Source organism: Geotrypetes seraphini, chromosome 13 (assembly GCF_902459505.1).
Source record: "Geotrypetes seraphini chromosome 13, aGeoSer1.1, whole genome shotgun sequence".
In the NCBI taxonomy this organism is placed as follows: Eukaryota; Metazoa; Chordata; class Amphibia; order Gymnophiona; family Dermophiidae; genus Geotrypetes; species Geotrypetes seraphini.
Genome location: NC_047096.1, coordinates 59,006,030 through 59,026,352, shown reverse-complemented (window position 1 = coordinate 59,026,352; position 20,323 = coordinate 59,006,030). Strand labels below are relative to the sequence as shown.

Here is a 20,323-nt window from a genome sequence, read left to right as displayed (position 1 = left end):
TACTCCACTTCTACCATCTGCCCCATCTCAATTCCATTGAGTATCCTGTCCCCTCTCTTTCCCTCCACCCCAATTCCATTGAGTATCCTGCCCCCTCTCCCTCCACCCCAATTCTATCGAGTATCCTGCCCCCTCTCCCTCCACCCCAATTCTATCGAGTAGCCTGCCCCCTCTCTCCCTCCACCCCAATTCCATCGAGTATCCTGCCCCCTCTCCCTCCACCCCAATTCTATTGAGTAGCCTGACCCCTCTCTCTCCCTCCACCCCAATTCCATCGAGTATCCTGCCCCCTCTCCCTCCGCCCAATTCTATTGAGTAGCCTGCCCCCTCTCTCCCTCCACCCCAATTCCATCGAGTATCCTGCCCCCTCTCCCTCCACCCCAATTCTATTGAGTAGCCTGACCCCTCTCTCCCTCCACCCTCTCTCCCTCCACCCAATTCCATCGAGTATCCTGCCCCCTCTCCCTCCACCCCAATTCTATTGAGTAGCCTGACCCCCCTCTCTCCCTCCACCCCAATTCCATCGAGTATCCTGCCCCCTCTCCCTCCACCCCAATTCTATCGAGTAGCCTGACCCCTCTCTCTCCCTCCACCCCAATTCCATTGAGTCTCTTTCCCCTCCTTCTCCCTCCACCCTAATTCCATCAGTTATCATGCCCCTCTTTCTCCCTCCACCTCACATCTATTGCGTATCCTGTCCTCTCACCACCGCTGCTGCTTTCCCACACGCACCCAAACATAATAAAGCTCAAGCGCCACTCAACCTCTCCCCCCCCCTTCCCCTCACCTTTCCAAAGCACGTTTTCCTTTTCCAGCGGGGCCTCAGCGCAGCTGCCGTTTTCAAAAAAAAGTGGCGCGCGGCTGCCCGGCCCAAAGCTTTCCCTCTGACGCAATCCGCCCAGCTGGAAACGGGAAGTTGCGTCAGAGGGGCGCCGCGCGCCACTTTTGGAAAACGGCTGCTGCTGAGGCCCCGCCGCAGAAGGTGAAGGGCGATGCCCGGACCGCAGGGCCCCCTTGAGCTGTTTGCTTCCCCCTAACGAAGCTGCGCTCTCTATTACTGTACTGGTGCAATGTTCAGGGGTTTTAAAAAACACAGCTAAAGACATTTATTTGTCCAGGCTTCTTATAGAACGGCAAGAAGGGTTGTTGGGGTGACTTTTTTTTATTGCTGTGCGTAATGACATCATTTGTCATCTACCAAACGAATCTGCCTCGTGCGCCAGAAAGATAAGCGCAAAACAACTGCTTTAACCGTCCCCGTAAATGCGCCTCGCTGCCGGCTGAAGCCTCAACCTAGCTCCGCCTCTTATGGTAATGTTGGGGCGTGGCTCCGGAGCCGGTTGGTGGGCGCCGCTCCCTGCAGGGGCGGGGGCACACTGCCCGGCTCCGCCCCCCGGCCCGGGAAGCGCTTTCTTGCTGTAGCTGGCGGCGCCGGAGCTGCGCGCTCGGACCCGGGAGTTTCTCCACCTCTCCCCCCGCAGGGGGGAGTAAAAAAAAAAAAGAGGAGATCAGCGCCGGATTGCACGCCGAAGGAGGCGAGCATGGAGAACCAGGTGGTCCGCTGCAAGATCGTGGTGGTGGGGGACGCTCAGTGCGGGAAAACGGCTTTGTTGCACGTCTTTGCCAAGGACTGCTACCCCGAGGCAAGAGATGATAGTTTTTGTTGGGGGGGGGGGGGGGGAATTCAGGGGTTTTGAAAGAAAGCATCTCGGTAGCATCCTCACCCACTGACTTTGTCCTGGGGTGGGGTGGTTTCTGCTGGGTATCATGCACAGCTCTAGATAGGGAGAGATGCATCGGGGGGGGGGGGGGGGGGCACATTTCACAGCACTAAAATCTGCTCCATTTCCCCCCAAATCAGAAACAGCCTCCTTCCTCCAGAAACTTTTTGTCCGCAAGATCTGTAGCGAGAAAGGCTGTACTGGCGTGGAAGGCAAGCGGCAAAGAGAAACTGTGCCGTGGAATTCCCGCTGCCGCTTTCCTTCTCTTTGGACGGTCCCTGGGCTAAAACGTTTTCCCCCCTTTTGCTTTCAGAATTACGTCCCCACCGTTTTTGAGAACTACACGGCCAGTTTTGAAATAGAGAAGCAGCGGATAGAGCTGAACATGTGGGACACGTCAGGTAGGTGACGTCTTCTCCTTTTCTTTTCATGCTGATTTAAATGGTTTCACTCGTCCTGTTAAGGGGGATTGCCGAAATAATAAAGAAATGCTTGCAGGTCTCCAGTGCCACTAATCTGCCTGTCACCTTCCCCTTCAGATCAGACACTTTGGCACTTCACTGACCCTAATATTAGCAGAAGTTCATTTTTAGAGCTGCCAACCAAATTATTGGATAGGTTCCTAGAAGACAAAGGGATTGAGGGGGTATAGATAGGTGTAGAGGTAGGCTATAGGGATAGGAGAAGAGGCAAGTATAGGGATAGGAGTGGAGATAGGTTATAGAGTTAGTCAGGGACCGCGGACCGCTGGGCAAGATGGACCTCTGATCTGCCTCAGCGGAGGCAACTTCTTATGTTCTTATTTAAATTCAGGCAGAATTAAATCCCCACCCAATAAAACAGCTGAGGCAACCAGCCACAAACTCACCGATTCTGTGTCAAGTTGCCCAAATTTGGGTGACGATCACAGATGCCTGTTCAAACTAATTAGTCAATTATGCGCTAACAATTAATTATTGAAGTTAATTGGTGTTTAACTGTCAGTAATAAAGTTACATGTTTATCTGCTTTACCTCCTATACCAGGGATAGGGTACTCCGGTCCTCGAGAGCCGTATTCCAGTTGGGTTTTCAGGATTTTCCCAGTGAATATGCATTTGAAAGCAGTGCATGCAAATACATCTTATGCATATTCATTGGGGAAATCCTGAAAATCTGACTGGAATACGGCTCTCGAGGACCGGAGTTCCCTACCCCTGCCCTATACTATGACATTCAGAGGGGGGCATAGCCAAGGGCGGGGCATTCCCAGAAATTACGCCCAGTGTTATAGAATACTTAGATCTGTGTGCCCAAACTGCCATTAGTTGGACACAAGTGTTTATAGCAGCTTTTTGTCAGGTATAAGTGCTGACGCCCAAAATTAGGCATGGGAAGTGTGCCAAGCTATTATTCTGTAAAGGGCAGGCAGCATGGAGCTCCCTACAGAATACTATCTTAATGTGAGCCATAGTGAATCCGTTTTTTGCTCCATCAAAAATGACAAAGACCCGAAGAATAGGTGAGCTCTGGGATGCATTGCCAGAGGACGTGGTAACAGCGGTTAATGTAGATGGCTTTACAAAAAAGGTTTGGATAAGTTCCTGGAGGAACCGTCCATAGTCTGTTATTGAGACAAACATGGGGGAAAGCCACTGCATGCCCTGGATCGGAAGCATAGAATGTTGCTCTTCTTTGAGATTTTGCATGGAATGTTGCTTCTTTTTGGGATTCTGCCAGGTACTTGTGACCTGGATTGGCCACTGTGGAAACAGGATAATGGGCTAAATGGACCAGTATGGCTATTCTTAGGTTTGGTTTTGGTTGGGTTTATTTATTTATATCCCGCCCTTATCCAGGGCGGGTTACAAACTACATACAAAAATACAAAGTTACATTTAAAAATAAAAAACAAACAAAAAACCAGACAATAAAACATCGGTGACCAACACCTTAACGTCAACATTCTCTGTTCTTCCTTCATTTAAATTCTTATGTGAACCAAGTACTGTATAGGACAAACAAGCTATTGCGACATCACTGATGAAGTTGGCTCTTAAGCATTGGTGGAATGAGGCATTGTGACATCACAAAGTACTTATGACTGTGGAAACAGGATACTGGGCCATTGTTCTGACCCAGTATGGATATTCTTGCCATGTACTGATCTGGCCCAAAATGACCTGCCAACTTCACGAATGTTAATGAGAAGAAATATATCTGACCCCTTTGTAAGATAGTCAAAACTATTATACTCTAATTTATTCTTCCTACAAAGTAATTGGGTAAATAGGTACTGTATATACTCAAATATCAACTCAGATTTGGGGCCAAAAAAGGCCCCAAAATGGAGGTCTCTGTTTATATTTGAGTCCCCCCAATGACTATCACACTGGTGTCTCCTCTTCCCTCCCTTCTGACAATTGGTGCGCTGCTGCTCCCCCAGCCCCCGCAAAAGGCATTGTACTTTCTTCCACAACCCCTCCTTCAAGATACTATCATACACCAGGACCCCCCCCCCCCGACCAACATTGCACTTATCCATGCTAAAAAAGCTGTCAGCGAACCTCCATGTTGGGCCGGTGTAGGGCCTTGAGTTTCTGCGTATGCTTAAGGCCTGCGAGCTCTCACACTCTCCGATAATCTCGGAGCCAGCAAGATCTGGCAGGCCTTGAGCAAACTCAAGGCCCTCCACCGGACCAACACAGAGGATCGCTGGCAGCTTTTTCAGCGTGGGTAAGAAGTGCGATGGCCGGAGGATCCAGGTGTATGACAGCAGTGTCGGTCATCTTGGGGGAGGGGTTGAAGAAGGAGAGACAGCAGTGTGCTAATGATCAACGGAGAGGGCGAGGACTTCTAGTCTTTGTAGATGGCTCACCACGATGACCTAAATGTCTTATCTTGCTTAATATTTGAGTCAACCTTTCCCCCCCCCCCTTTTTTTTTTTGGAAAAAAGGTTCTCTCGGTTTATATTTGGGTTGGTTTATATTCGAATGTATGTGCCATATGAAATGAAAAACAAATCTTGTAAATTTCACACCACATTTTTCATGAGGAATGCTTTTCCATTCATTTGATGTGCCACCTGGGCAAATGGAAGGAACCTACTGACCTGGACGGTCTGGATTTTCTGTGTAATATCTTGTACCATGTTTCGGTACAGGCAGCTGCCAAGGTTGTGTACCATGATTGATGTACACCTTTTTCTTCTTCTTATATGTGATTTTTAAGAACATAAGAAGTTGCCTCCGCTGGGTCAGACCAGGGGTCCATCGCGCCCAGCAGTCCGCTCACGCGGCAGCCCATCAGGTCCATGACCTGTAAGTGATCCTTGTGCATTTTAAAATGAATAGCCGACTGTGAAATGTGTCCCATCCCAGCTACCCTGTTCTTTTAGCCCATTGAGCAGAGATCGGCACTTTAAATCTCAGTTTAAAATGTTACATTTGCTGCTGTAGCATTTTATTTCTATATTTAAAGTAGGGTCAAGGCCAGAGCTAGTGCATCAGACTAAAAGTCATGTTGAACAGTGGACTTTATTTTGCTTTTGTTTTGTTGTTGTTGGGTTTTGTTTTAATCAGATCCCTGTACAAGTTGAGTGGTGGTGGTGGTATGTAGGAAAGAGCTCCCAGGAGGACAGTATCTTCCCCCCCCCCCTTTCAGATAACTTTCAAGACCCTAGCCTGCAACCTCTAAAATTTTATTAATTAAACGGAACAATTACGATCATCACATACGATGTGTGATGGTTCTTTGTGTGGCTGTCAAGACCTAATGGTGTACTTTGACTGAAGCTGCAGCTGCCCTAGGCGACTGCTTGGGTTGCTTAATGGTTGGGCCAGCTTTGCTCCTAAGCCAGGATATGTTGGAGTTGAGCTCAGTCTCTCTGCTAACATCTGCATTTCACTAACAAAGTCTATATATACAGTAAAATCTTGGATTGCAGGTAACTTGATATGCAAAACATTTGATTAAATTTTAACTTGATATACAAGCAATGCCTTGCAATACAAATACATACAGTATACACACATCACATCATCACAGCTAAGCCGATGATTCTTTTCTCTCTGACGCTGCTGGAGTGTAGTGACTGTTCTAAATGAATGAGGTCTTGCAATACAAGTTTTTTGGTTGTGGAGTTTCCATTATTTCTTAGGGGGAGAATTTACTTGCAAACAAAGGTTTAAACAGAACTTCCAAAGCGCCTCTTGACATTATGCCTCTATAGAGATATATAGATATAGAGGCATAATGTCAAGAGGCGCTTTGGAAGTTCTGTTTAATCAATTCTGTGGCCCTCAGTACAGCTGAGAATTTCTGTAGCTCTGCGAGCAGTGCAATGTGTTATTCCTCCTGGACCAGCCACACAATTAGCCAGCCCTTCCCGAGGCTTGCTTTCAAATTGGAGAGATACTATGTTGGTTGCAATTTTTGTAGGTAAGATGTTTCCAGTCTGTTTTATTGTTTAGGTCAGGATTATTCTGTGCAGTCAGATGCAAAGCAATAACGTAAGCTCAACAAGACAGGAACCATCAGGCTTGGTTTCATGGTGCACGTCGGCTATGGAATCTGTTTTGTTTGAGGAACTGCAGTGAAGTGAGGCTCGGTCTTTTTTTTTTTCTTTAGGTCAAATAAATGAGTAAGGGGTTTTAAGAGAAGCGGGTGAGTTAATTAAGACAATGGACTAGTCGGAATGCTGGAAAATGATTAGGGGTAGGGTAGAGGGATGAGAAAGACTGACTTCTGTTCAGCAAATTAAACCTTGTGCAACCTGCATTGGAAGCTTGACTGGTCAGTTTAAAACTGGAATTTCCAGGGATTAGAGAAGGCTATTCAACTGACCTGCCAAAGTCCTCCTTACCAACCTCGGAACGCAGCAATTCTGGCCAGAAATCACAAAAGCTTTAGTGATACACCAGGAGATATCTGCAGCCTTGCTTTTCTTTCCCCAAATGAGCTACTTTCAAGTTTGTTTCAAGCCACAAAGGAAATACAAAAAAGAACCTTAAAGCCTGGCTCCTGTTGGCTTACCCAGCTTTGTGCATTTCCAAATTTCATTTCTTAGGCTTTTAATATTTTTATACTAAAGAACAATGTTTCTTTTTGCCCTGTGGCGGTCTGCAACATCTGTGGATTTTATGCTTTTTAAAAAAAATGTTAAGCATTCCAACTCTCCCCCTTCTTCCTTTTAAGATCAAGAAAAATGCCACAAAAATGAAACTTGAGTTTAGAGCAAGAACAGGCCTAGCTGTTTTGGAAAGTTGATGTTAACCTAGAAAAACTGTAAATTTAGATAAGTGGGTTTTGACATGGCATTGTCTGTCTATACACTTCTCCCTCTATATTCACGGGGATTAGGGTTAGATGGCCTGCAAATACCAAAATATTGTAAATAACTTTTCAACTTTTCTATTCGCAGGGTTTGTGGTATAGCCCTCGCAAATACCGTGAAATCGCGACCCCACTGAACTTTTCTCTCTGCACCCCTTTTTCTCTGCACACTTTTCTTCAATGCTGCCATTTGTCCGACCACTCCGACAAAAAGCGCTGAACATTTTTCTCGGCATTCTAGGATGATATCATTCGGGGGTCGGAGTCAGCAAGATGAAAACCGTGAATAATCAAAGTCGTGAGCGCTGAACCTGCGAATATGGAGGGAGAAATGTATGTGCTGTGATAAAGGCATGTGCACATGTCTCTTCTTTCTTTTTTTGCTCCCACTGTATTATGTTAAATGTAAGTCTTTCTGGCAGGTAGAGGTCACTTGTTAGCTATGCAGGAACAGTTCCCTGCCGCCACCGCAGTGTGAGTCAGGCACTTGTGAGAAGCCAGAAGGCCACAATTGTATGGGCCAATTAAGTGTTTCATGGTTTTTGCCCTGCGACTTGAGCACTGTGATCCAGCTGACACAGAGAAAGTGGGAATTTTTGAGACTATCTTTTGGTTTGGATTGTTTGTGACTAATTCTGCTCTAGGTTGTTCTCTCTCTTTTAAGTATATAAAGTGCTTTCCGGTAAGTTGTATTGCCTGCTTGCCGCTTGTATAGCTAAAGAAAAATCTTGCTAACTCCAGGCCTGCTTCTTCACTAGGGTTCTTTTTTCTTTGGGGGGGGAGGGGGAGGTGCTCCTTCTTAGGTTCCTTTTTTAAAAAATATTTTTTTTCTACCCACTCATATGCTCTTTCTTGTCTTATCATGCTTTTTAGGAACTAGAAAGGATTCAGCCTTAACGTTGAATATTGACTTAGCCAATTAAGTTGGTACAGTTAAAACTGACATTGGCTATTCAGTGCTGGTTGCTGGAAATGGCCTGGCATTGAATATTCGGACTGAACGCCAGCAGCAGATGGTCCAAAGTGCTGCCCCCTGGCAGCTGAATATTAGACCTCATGGGCCTGTCCCAGACTTTCTTAAACTTTTTTACTGTTTTCTTATCACCCCCCCTTTCATCTCCCCTGGGGAAGTTAGTCCTTCTGTCCATCACCCTTTTCAGAGTGAGTCCATCTGAATGGGGTACAACAGTATAGAAAATTTTAAAAAGATCAAAATTTCAAGGACTCCTATGTATAATTAAGATATTTGCACCTCTTTCATTTGCTGCCTGAGGAAGGGACAGTTTTGCCTTTAAAGCTGAGCAGTTCATTATAAAAGATAATTAATATCATCTCATTGTATTCCACCTTAAACATCCTTTAGGACTGTGGCATATAAATTTTAGAATGAAGTTAAATTAGAAATTGGAAATCAAGCTAGTAATTCTGGCTTTTGGTAGTTTCTACTTCCTAATGGAGACCTTTCTGCAGTATAGCAAAGCACCCCTCCCTCAACCCAAGTATTATTTTTTACACAAAGCACTCGGACCCCATTTGAGACGAAGGGCTCCCGAGCAATTTAATTGCCATGATTCAGCAAGGAGGTTCCTGGGGCTCTCTTTTCCTCTTGTCCCTGCGATACCTGCTGCCCCTTTATGAACTGGCTTCCCAGTGCTGGATATTGTTTGCTATTGCAGAGAATTGACTGGAATTCCTTTCTCCACGATGGGAGAGAGGAAAAGGGGGAGTTGCTGGGATTGCTGCTCAGCCTCTCCTGGTGAGATCCCTCCTTGTTCCTCTTGAATTATTCTCCCTCTGATAGGTAACCGAGGCAGAATTGATTGAAACTCCCCAAAGAAACGCGACCACTTTTCACCCCCTACTTCAGAAAATTCTTATTGATCTTTCTTAGCTATTAGGTTCCCAGAAAAGCTATTAGGACGTCTGCTGGGAGAGGCTGCATGACCCAAAGAGGCCATTCTCCCTCTTCACATTACTTCCCCAAGGTGAGACTCCGGGGAGGGGGGGGGGGCATTGGGTTTCTCTTTATTGCTATTAAACCATAAGCAGCAAAAATGCACTTAAGGATGGTAACCATATTATGAGCAAGCTATTGACAGTTGGCTGATTGTGGCCAATGGCTGTCCTAGCCAGTTGGTGTTTTGGACTAACAGGAAATGCACTTTTGGGAGGGTGAGACCGGACAGAAGATTAGCGACTGATAAAATTACATGCTAAAAAGAGGGATGTTTTCAAAGCAGCCCGCCTTCCGTGTTGAACTGCATGGCACATTTCAAATTCTTAGAAAGCATAAACATGGCTGCAGATACATAAAGATGATGGATTAGCACACTGGTTTGCCTTTGTGCAGAATTCCAAGAAGCTGGTGCTGTCATCGTGTCTATGAAGGACCCAGAGGTGTCTGATAACCCATCAACAATCACCTGTAAGAGGGCAGAGCACAAGGAGCAGGGCCAGAGCACTTTATTCAGTGATGGGGTTCGGAGCTTTGTTTCCGGATGTAATGTGCATTAGGAGAGCAACGTGGAGCTGGGCTGAACTAGCTTTGCACCGAAAGACACTCCCAGGGCTCCTAAGGTGATGCCTCTATAGTCTGTGCCGTGCCTGGGGTCACAATACTATCAAGATTAGATGAGGCATGCCATTTGGTCTTTGACAGCATTCAGCTACATCTGTGAAACTTGTGCCCTCCTTCAGGAGCTGAAGCCACGGATGTACTCGCATGTCTGTGCCTGAATAATTACATCACAGGGTTCAACCCTGGTGACCAATGGTGGCTGTAAAGCAGGTGAATAGTAGAGGTGACAGACTCTCTCCCCTCTCCCTAAGCCCTCCAGGCGACAGACTCTGTATCTCTAGGGCCCACCCCTTGTGAGCCCGCCACCTCAAAAATATGAATGACTTCCAGTAGAAAACTAAAGCCCTCAGGTATCTGTGTCCTATTAATAGCTATGCCCCATCTTTGGGAAAAAGAAAGCTCTTTATGCCCTGACATGACCTTTTCTGTATGGCATTTGATACTAGTTTTTGGAGTTACTGTGCTCTGCCTTGAGATTTTGGCAGAAGTCCTCATGAAACTTGAGGCTTTTGAAAAAGGCTTTCTTTATTCCGGTTTGTATTGGGGTGATAGGAAGAAGAAGAATTGCTCTCTCTCCCCTTTCCTGTTTGTCTTAAAAGATGGTGCTTGGGGGAGAGGGGTGCTACTGTTCCATCAGCAGGCTGCCCCTCGGTGCCTCTTTTCCCTGGCCTGAGGGAGTACGGTCTCTTCCCGGCAGTGGTGACAGAGTGTGGGAAAGCCACAATCTTGGATTAAAGAATTCTCCCCTCCCCTCTTCAGTGAAGAGCTGTCAGGACTGTGGATAAGATTAAAAGACTGGGTTGGGGTGGGGGTTAGAGTGGACAGGCAGCAAGGTTTAGCTCCACTGACCTTGTTCTGGGTTCCCAGACCCCATTCGTTCCCATTGAAACTATGCGTTGGGAAAAAATTTGTCTGTTTCTTAGTACAGTAATGTGTAGGGGGCCCTGTGTGGAAAAGGAAGCCGGCAAAACTTTAACCCTGGATTAATTCATCAAAGCTTACCCGCATTGCGCCTCTCTTGTGTCCCATTTGCTTGCTGTCACAGAGTGTCTTATAGCAAACACATTTCAGCTGATACCGTGGAGGGATGTTTTCAAATGACTTTTGCAGTAATAGCAAGACAAAACCACTAAACTCTTGTATTCTAGCTGAATTTATTTGGGAGGATAAAAATATTAACATCCCTCTTTTTTTTTTCCTTTTTCTATTTTTCTTGTTCTGGCTGTTGCTTTTTATTGCTGAAACTGATGGATGTGTTATGTTTTTGTGTTTTGAAAGTTCCATTTGAGTCATTTTATGGAGCAAGGGTGCTACATTGCAGTTCATCACCAGAAACTGAGTTTATGAAATCCTGACCCCCACCCCCCTAGCTTCTCTTTCCTGTGGGCATCTCACAGTGCTGGTAATGCCATACTTTAATAGTCTAAGTAGAAATGAATCTTAAAACTGCTAGTATGTCTCCTTTTTTTTATTTTTTATTTTTAGGGTATTTCAGTTTTTATAGCGTTAAAAACCCACCTTATTTATGAGAGTCAAACGTTGCTCATATCCACTTGGTGCTTTCGGGAATCTGGATTAGCTAAAAGTGGTTTGAGTGTTATAGTGTCACTTTTTTCTCCAGTGAAAACATGTTTTGATTTTACAAATTTTCTACTCCATAATATTTTATATGCTCTGGCCAAGCTTCTGCAGTACATAATATAGACTTAGTATAAATCACCCTTAACTTTGCATCTGGAATATTTTTGCTAGAGTAGTTGAAAATAAAGTTTACAGGAAACTAATACACAAAGTATACTATTGGGTTAGGAAGATGATGACCCTATATGTATTTCCTGTGAATTTACCACCCCTCACACTTTAACATATAGAAGTGTTTTTGATAAGGCTGGTAATGGGTAAAAGTAGCCTAGAAAAGGACTTGGGGGTACTGGTGGACAGGACAATGAAGCCGTCGGCATAGTGCGCAGCGGCCTCTAAGAAGGCGAATAGAATGCTGGGTATTATCAAGAAAGGTATTACAACCAGAACGAAAGAAGTTATCCTGCCGTTGTATCAGGCGATGGTGTGCCCGCATCTGGAGTACTGCATCCATTATTGGTCGCCGTACCTTAAGAAGGATATGGCGATACTCAAGAAGGTTCAGAGGAGAGCAACACGACTGGTAAAAGGTATGGAAAACCTTTCATATGCTGAAAGATTAGAGAAACTGGGGCTATTTTCCCTAGAAAAGAGGAGACATAGAGGGGACATGATAGAGACTTACAAGATCATGAAGGGCATAGAGAAAGTGGAGAGGGACAGATTCTTCAAACTTTCAAAAACTACAAGAACGAGAGGGCATTCAGAAAAATTAAGAGGGGACAGATTCAGAACCAATGCTAGGAAGTTCTTCTTCACCCAAAGGGTGGTGGACACCTGGAAAGCGCTTCCAGAGGGCGTGATAGGACAGAGTACGGTATTGGGGTTCAAGAAGGGATTAGATGATTTCCTGAAGGAAAAGGGGATAGAAGGGTATAGATAGAGGATTACTATACAGGTCCTGGACCTGATGGGCCGCTGCACGAGCGGACTGCTGGGCATGATGGACCTCTGGTCTGACCCAGTAGAGGCACTGCTTATGTTCTTATGCTCAGTGTATTGCAAACTGTATGCCGGCACCTCCCACTGGCAGCTCAGAGCCCGTCTGGAGGGCCTTCACGCATGTGTGGACGTTAAACATGATGATGTTATGCATGTGCGTGATGTCATCACATCAGCATTACGCATTTCTGGGATGTCTCGAGCCGCAGCCACTACGGCTTTCTAGCTATGACTCTATTAAAACAGTAATGATGTAGCTGCAGGACTCAAAAACTGATTGAATGAATTGGGGGGGGGGAGGGTCAGGTTGGGGTTCTTGGTACATATTTAGATATGTGTGTGTGAGAGTTTCATAGTTTATAAAAATTTGGTTAAACGTTTTACATAAAATTCAAAGCGTTGGACAGTAAAAGTTTAAAATATTAATTAGGGAACAAACTACAAATAATAAACATAGTCATACGAGACAGACAAATTTGGAGGTCTTTCCTTTTTTAACTGATGGAATTCTTTTCAGAATTTTGTGTTTTATGAAATTGTGAAACACCTAGATCTGGTAAAGGTGAGGTGGTATATCAAATTTTAAAATAATTCCTATCTTTACTTCACTTACCCTGTAATTAAATTATGGAATTTTTTGCCAAAGAACGTGGTGAAAGCAGTTAGCGTATTGGGATTTAAAAAAGGTTTGGTATAAATTCCAAAAAGAGGGATCCCGACAATTTGTAGGAAGACAATTCGTAGGATATTCCTACCAATTGTCGTTGTCAATTGTCATGTACCAGTTGCCAGACCTCACCCGACAAGATGTACTGAACATGGGGAACCCGACCTGAATTGACACACTCGCCCCCCAACTAGCTGGTGGTCCAGTGGGGGTCTTCCAACCCTCCACCGAAATGATCCTCCCCTGCCAAGATTGACCTGAACCGAGTACCTGATGGTCCAGCAGCAGGGGTCATTCCCAGCACCAGGAACCTAACCTACCACTGAGATACCCCTCACCTGCCAAGACAGGCATGAGAGGGCCATGTTCCTGTTACGAATAACCCTCTGCAGACCCCCACTTTGCCACCAGGTACATTGTTAGTCTGGGTGGGGCTTACCCAGTGAGAGCTATAGCCATGGGCTGGGGAGAGGGGGAGGGAGGGGCATGGCCATTGTGGTGGTTGGGAGGGAGTTTGGAAGGGTTGAGGACAGGGGGAGGAAGGCACTGAGGTACCGCAGGCCTGTGGGGAAGGAAGAAGGATGGGAGGGGGGCATGAACTTGGGACACAGGTGGGAGAGGGGCACATTGGGACACAGAGGAAGAAAAGGATTGTGAACTTGGGGCACAGAGGGGAGGGATGGAGGTGGCATCGGGACATGGAAGGGATGGAGATAATCTTGGGACATGGAGGGAGGGAATGAAAGAGTTGCTATGGTGGTTCCACTATCTGGAAGAAAAGGATTGTGAACTTGGGGTACTGTCTTCCTATGAATTGTCACACCCTACGAATTGGCATAGATACCCTGAAGGATTTGTATTTGCAGCCTGTGATCTTTGGGTATGCAAAGATGTTTTTGTTTCTGGTTGTACGTGTGGGGTTGTGTAGGGTGAAGTGTGTTTGCAGGTAGGAAGGTGCTAGGCCCCAGACTTGCATGAAGCAGATACAAGCAAATTTGAACAGTATTCGCGCCTCCACAGGTAGCCAGTGTAATTTCTTGTAATAGGAGCTAATGTGGTCTTTTTTTCTCAGTCCGAAGATCAAGCAAACTGCAGTGTTTTGCACTAATCTTAATTTTTGTACTGTTTTTTGGGGCGTTTTTTTGTACTGTCCAGGTAGGCGATGTTGCAGTAATCTAGGGCAGTGTTTTTCAACCGCTGTTCCGCGGCACACTAGTGTGCCGCGAGATGTTGCCTGGTGTGCCGCAGGGCCGCCGGGCCCGGAGCTGACAGGGGGCCCGAGGCAGGGGCGCCAGTAGCTCGCCAAGGCAAAGTGAGTCGGTCACCCAGGACTCACTTTGTCTTGGCGATCTAATCGATAAGTCTTCTTCTCCCCGACGTCAATTCTGCAGTTGGAGAGGAAGTTCGGGCCAGCCAATCGCTGCCTGGCTGGGCGGAACTTCCTCTCCGATTGCAGAACTGACGTCAGGGAGAGCATGCGTCGGCGTCGGCTTTGGGGCCTGTTATCCATTGGTGGGTCCTGTTCCCCGATGGCAGCGGCAGTGGCAGTGGCTTGGGGAACGGCAGGGAGAAAGAAAGAAAGGGGGCAGGCAGGGAAACAGAAGGAAAGAAGAGAAACAGAAAAAAAGAAAGAAAGGTCAGGGAGAGAGGAAGAAAAAGTTGGGGGAGGGAATGAGGTGTGGAGGAGAGAAAGCATTCAGGCTGATAGAAGGGAAGAAAGATTGGATGCACAGTCAGAAGAAGAAAGTGCAACCAGAAATCACCAGACAAGGTAGGAAAAATGATTTTATTTTAAATTTAGCAAAGTGGAGGCAGTATTACCACAGTTTTCAAAGGAATTTGCCCAAATAACTTAAAAGTTAACTGGGTAAATTCCCAGAGATGAAAACTTCCCTTCACTTACTATGCACAGTTCTGAATTTATATCTGCTGTCTATATTTTACAATATGGTCCCCTTTTACTAAACCGCAATAGTGGTTTTTAGCGCAGGGAGCCTATGAGCGTCAAGAGCAGCGCTGGGCATTCAGCGCAGCTCCCTGCGCTAAAAACTGCTATTGTGGTTTAATAAAAAGGATGGAGGGTATATTTGTCTATTTTTGTATGCTATAAAAACCAAATACAGAGAGAGACTGAGAGCTGTTGACGAAGAGCTACGTGTGTGTCTTTCTTCGATTCCAGCCAGAATATCAGCTTTGTGTTCAGCCAAACAGGCCCAGGTTTCGCACTGAATAAAGTATTTTATAATTTTTATAATTTTTATTTCGTAATAAAGTAATTATAAAATACTTTCTTTGTGTTTATTTGATTCCTATTCAAGAGAATTACTTTATATATAGTCAATATAGGCAGAGAGTTAAATTTTTAAACATTTTCTAATGTTGGTGTGCCTCGTGATTTTTTTCATGAAACAAGTGTGCCTTTGCCCAAAAAAGGTTGAAAAACACTGATCTAGGGTAGATAGGATCAGCATGTTCCAAGCAAACAGACAGCAATCCTGGCTGGGAAACCACATAAATAAAGCCAGGCAAACCTACAACACATTCCGAAAATCAATTAAAACCATTCTATTTGACAAATTCCTTGCTTAATGAGATCACCTCTCTCAGGTTTTTTGTTTGTTTGTTTTTTCACCTTATAACCCCATTGTATTATGTAACATCTTTCTTCTCTCATGTTTCTCCAATTCATGATGTAACTTCCTTCTTCTTGCATTTTGTAATTCGCTGATTGCCCAGCCTTCTTTCCATGTGAACCGCCTAGAAGTCAGTTTGATTATGGCGGTATAGAAAAATAAAGTTATTATTATTATTATTATTAATAAAAGAAAATTCTATAAGCCATTATTATTAAGATGGACTTGGGGAAATCCACTGCTTATTTCTAGAATGAGCAGCATCAAATCTGTTTTACTCCTTGGGATCTTGCTGGGTACTTGTGTCTTGAGTTAGCCACTGTTGGAAACAGGATACTGGGCTTGATAGACCTTCATTCTGTCCCAGTATGGCAAATCTTATGATGTAATTATCTGGCAATTAACTGTAATAATTAACATAAATCAATTGCTAGTTAGTCTCCTAAACAATTTGTGTGCACATTTTTGCTCTGCTCCGTGCTTTTGATGGCCAAATTTGAGGGCCATATATGGAATCCACAGGATTATGTTTAGGGTCATAACCCTGGGTTGAGTAATTAAAGGAGAAGCATCAAAGAGCTTGAATAGAGCTTGTACCACTTTATGAACGGATTTTCGCTTCTCTTTGCAGGAGCCCTGAGGGAGGCCCAATCTTTATAAAACATTGCTTAGCCTTCAGAAGAACCCCCAGCTCTATCCCTCTGCTTTCTTGGCTCTTTAACTCATTTTATTTTGACTTTTGCTCTCAGCATTTTCTTTGTAAGGTTAGTGAGATGGTCTTGAGGTGTTAGGGAGATGCTGAAACATTTACCTGGAAGGATTTTGCTGGATACACCGAGATTACAGAAATTCAAGACAAAAGAGAATGTGTATTAGTAACTGCAGAATTCCCCATGTTGCTATTATGTTGGCTGTTTTGGATCCGAGAATTTCCTCTTGGTGATATTTTTTTTCCCCTCTATCAATTATTTATTCAATACAAAATTTGGCTGTGGTTTCTGGAACCCATGACCCATCCCAAGGTAATTGGATTGGGTTTGGATTTAACGCTTGCCTTTCTGAGTAGCTCAATGTGAGTCATACTCGTATACAGTAGGTGTTATCCTATCCCCGGAGGGCTTACAGCCTAATGCATCTCCGTCCTCTTGCTTTCCTGTTATGAGGTCTCCTGACAGACCAGCTGCAGTCTGTTAGGAATTTACTGCTTGGACCAAAACCATCAACTTGTCACTGAAAGAATGAAAATTGTCTTTGGCAATGAAACCGATTTCTTTCTTTCATTTGTGCCCTGGCCTCATCTCTCTCTTTTTTTATTCTTTCACTCTTCTCGCTGTCTTCTCATTTCTCGTCTTTTTCGCATCCCCCTTTTCTCCTGTCTCCCTCTCCCTGTATATTTGTCAGTGTTCGTCTTTGTTGAACACAGTTAAGGCCTTCAAGGATGGAGAAGAGGCATTTACAGTTTGCAGCACATTTTACAAAAATACAAAAGGTTGCCTAAAGTTCTAGAACACTAGCGTAAGTCTGTTTACGCACCTGGCTTTGTCTGGCTTACTAACTTGTGCGTGTAACTGCTTAAGAACATAAGAAATGCCTTCACCGGATCTGACCTTAGGTCCATCTTGTCCGGCGACCCGCACATGCGGAGGCCAAGCCAGGTGATCCCTAATGGACACCTTGTTCACCCGTAACCCTCAATGTGATTTGCAAGAAGGTGTGCATCCAACTTGCCCTTGAATCCCAGAATGGTAGTCTCTGTCACAACCTCCTCTGGGAGAGCATTCCAAGCATCTACCACTCGCTGTGTGAAGCAGAACTTCCTGACATTAGTCCTGAGTCTGCCGCCCCTCAGTTTCAGTCCATGACCTCTTGTTCGAGTCACTTTTGACAATGTGAATAACGAAGTTTCTTGCTCTATTTTGTTGAAACCTTTTAATATTTTAAAAGTCTCTGTGCAGTTGTGTACTCTAGATTTTGCATGCGGAGGTTATAGATTTCCAACTATTAATTGGTGCCAATTGGCTGTTAATACAAATTAGCAGCTCATTAGCTAATTAAGTTTTGTGAGTAATGGATCCTAGTTCTACAGCTTGCACCCCAGTCGCAAAGGGCTAGATTCACTAAGCAAACCGATCGTGTACCGATCGGTTTGCGACCCCTTAATTAGCAAATTTCCCTCCGGCCTGATTCACTTACCTCTCCTGCGATCCGCTTCGATTCCATGCATGCAAATGAGGAGAAACGCATGCAAATTGGACAGCTACCTGATTCACTACACAAAATTTCACATTGGACAGGGCTGGCCGATCAACGGAAGAAGCGACTTCTGAGGAGCAGTTGAAAACGTCCTTCCAACTCTCCTGTTCTATTGAAGCCCTGCTCTCTGCCCTGTCAGCCCCAATCTCTTGCAGCCCAGAACGCCTCCTGCAGCCCTGATCTGCCTGCCCTGGCTCTTACGGTCCTGCACCCCTGGGCTTGCCTGCCCCCAAGGCCTGCCTGACATGTCCTCTCTGCTCCCCCTGGCTCTGCCACCTTCCCTCCAGTGTGAGCCCGAGGGTTTAAAGCGGGGGCTGCATGCCGCAGTGCAGCCCTGCTTTAAACCCATGGGTTCGCACTGAAAGGAAGGAGGGAAGAGGCTGCCGCTGCCTTCTTTGTGGCTAGTAGTTTGCAGAGTAATTTTCACATGAATAGGTCCTTTTCATTTAGGCTTACAGTTTGTTTTCATAAACCTTGCAACAGCACAGCACACATGAAAAGAAAGAGTTTCTTAAGTTGTTTCCTCTCTTTCACAGCTGGGACAGGTCTGTGTGGTCTGCGCATGTGCGAGCCGTGCAGGCAGATGGGGGCATTCCTCCGATCACCCCCATCTGCATATTTTTGTTTTCTGAATTGGTTGGACCTGCCCGGATGGGGCCCAATCTGGCCGGTTAGTGAATTCTGGCCAAACTTGGACATACAACTTTATAGAATTAGGGCCAGATTCTATAAATTGTGCCATTTATAGAATCACGCCTAGTGGCGCCTAAGCGGACTTAGGCATCATAGATATAGGCGCCATTCCATTCACTGTTCACTAATGACTCCTAAGTCAACCACACCTATTCTCTGACATAACCACACCTACTTTTTAGCATAGGCGTCATTAGGGCCTTCCTAGGCATTGGATGGCGCTTCCACTTAGGTGACACGGGGACAAATTTTTCCCTATTCCCGCAGGAACTCAATTTCCCCATCCCATCCTTGCAAGTTTTGTCCCTGTCCCATTCCTATAAGCTCAGCCTTAACCACACAAACCTCGAACGCTTATGATTTTGAAGTGTTTGAAGCTTGTGAAGAGGAGGACGGAGCTTAGGCATTGGTGGAATGAGGCGTTATGACATCACAATCTCAGCTCTAGAATATTGCTACTATTGGGATTCTGCCAGGTACATGTGACCTGTTGGCTAGATGGACCATTCTTATGTTCTTACTTGTCTTGATTTTGCTCATAGTGTGAATCAAGGCAATTTAAACAATTCAAATAAATAACACAACAAATTGAAAGAATCCAAATTACAAACTAAAAATAACAGGATCCTTGTACAATAATATAGGCTTTGGTTTTTTGGTTGGGTTTTATTTCTGTTCCCGCCAATCCAGTGTCTAAGAAAGTTAAAGATGAAAAAATGTCTTAATGCCCTTTTTGAAATGTTTTCAGTTTGTAGAACGGCAACAGAATTTCAATTGCCTACCTAGTCTGCCTTAAGCAGACTTTTAAATCGCTCTTTGGACTAAAATAGCTCTTCACCCTCTCTTTAGGTTTTGTTCTTTCTCCCGCTCCCACAATTCTGCTATTCTCTTCTTGTTGCTTGGTATCCTGGATGCACTTTTTCTCTAAAACCCAAGCTTTAATAAGCTACCTTGAGCGTGGGATATTGAATTAAGCCTGTCTGCTCTCTGGGGGTGCACCCCTATCTCCAGATGTTCACAGGGCTTTCCTGTCGAGGAGATGGACAGCTCATGGTAACTTTTGACTCGCTGGAGGTCATGCACCCTTGACCTCTCTCTGTGGCCTGATGAGGGTTTGAGGTCAGGTGGGGGCATACAGCAACCTGCTTTTGGGATTGACTTCGTGCCTCATTGATCAGTTGACACCAGTTCTGTGCTTTCATTTTATTTTACATATGAAAAACTGTGGTCCCAAGAGGCAGGATGGATTTTGTCATTTTTTTCTTAAAATCCTGGTTTAAAAGTATGCTGTTCATATGACCGTCTACCCTTGCTCCCATGGCTGTGTGTATATGAGTATAATATCTCTGTAGGAAATTAAAGGGTCTTTGTACTAAGCTGAAGTAAAAAGTGGCCTTAACTTGAAAACCTGCACACTAAGGCCATTTTCCTTGTTAGCAGCAGCAGTTGAATCCAGAGACAAGTGCATTATGACCATCCATCAGCAGGTGGAGGTAGAGAATACAAAAGCTGGGCTCTTTGCGCTGTCCCAGCAAACAAGTGCGGCTGGCACTGAAGATAAGGAACAGCCAAGCTGGAAGTAAGATGGTGTCCGATGGTCGAGGTAACTGCCTGGGATCCTTGGCTGACCAGAAAGGCTTCCCTCTGACATCAGCTCTGACATCGGAGGGAAGCCCTCCAGTCGGAGGGGGTGGAGGGGGGCCTGGTGTGATTGTGTGGGACTGCCGGACTCATGGGCGATAGGGAGGAAGGGTGTCAGGCGGGCAGGTGGCTGCAAGCGTGAAGGGAGCTGCCAGTGCTGATCTGAAGGGGAAAGAAGGGAGACAACTCGGTAGATCCTTTACTGTAGGGTCAAGGCTATTCACCGCCCCACAGGGTGGTG

The 20,323-nt window shown here is 45.3% G+C and overlaps 1 protein-coding gene across 1 annotated transcript in view; it reads left to right on the top strand.

The window, feature by feature from the left end:
- The first annotated feature begins 1,086 nt into the window (after positions 1-1,086).
- Positions 1,087-20,323, top strand: part of RND2 (Rho family GTPase 2) — an 83,467-nt gene continuing 64,230 nt past the window's right edge. Inside the window, exons 1-2 of the mRNA XM_033918625.1 lie at positions 1,087-1,643; positions 2,035-2,122. Of these exons, the coding sequence (XP_033774516.1) occupies positions 1,542-1,643; positions 2,035-2,122 (190 nt within the window). The 5' untranslated portion in view covers positions 1,087-1,541. The remainder of the gene's footprint in view (positions 1,644-2,034; positions 2,123-20,323) is intronic.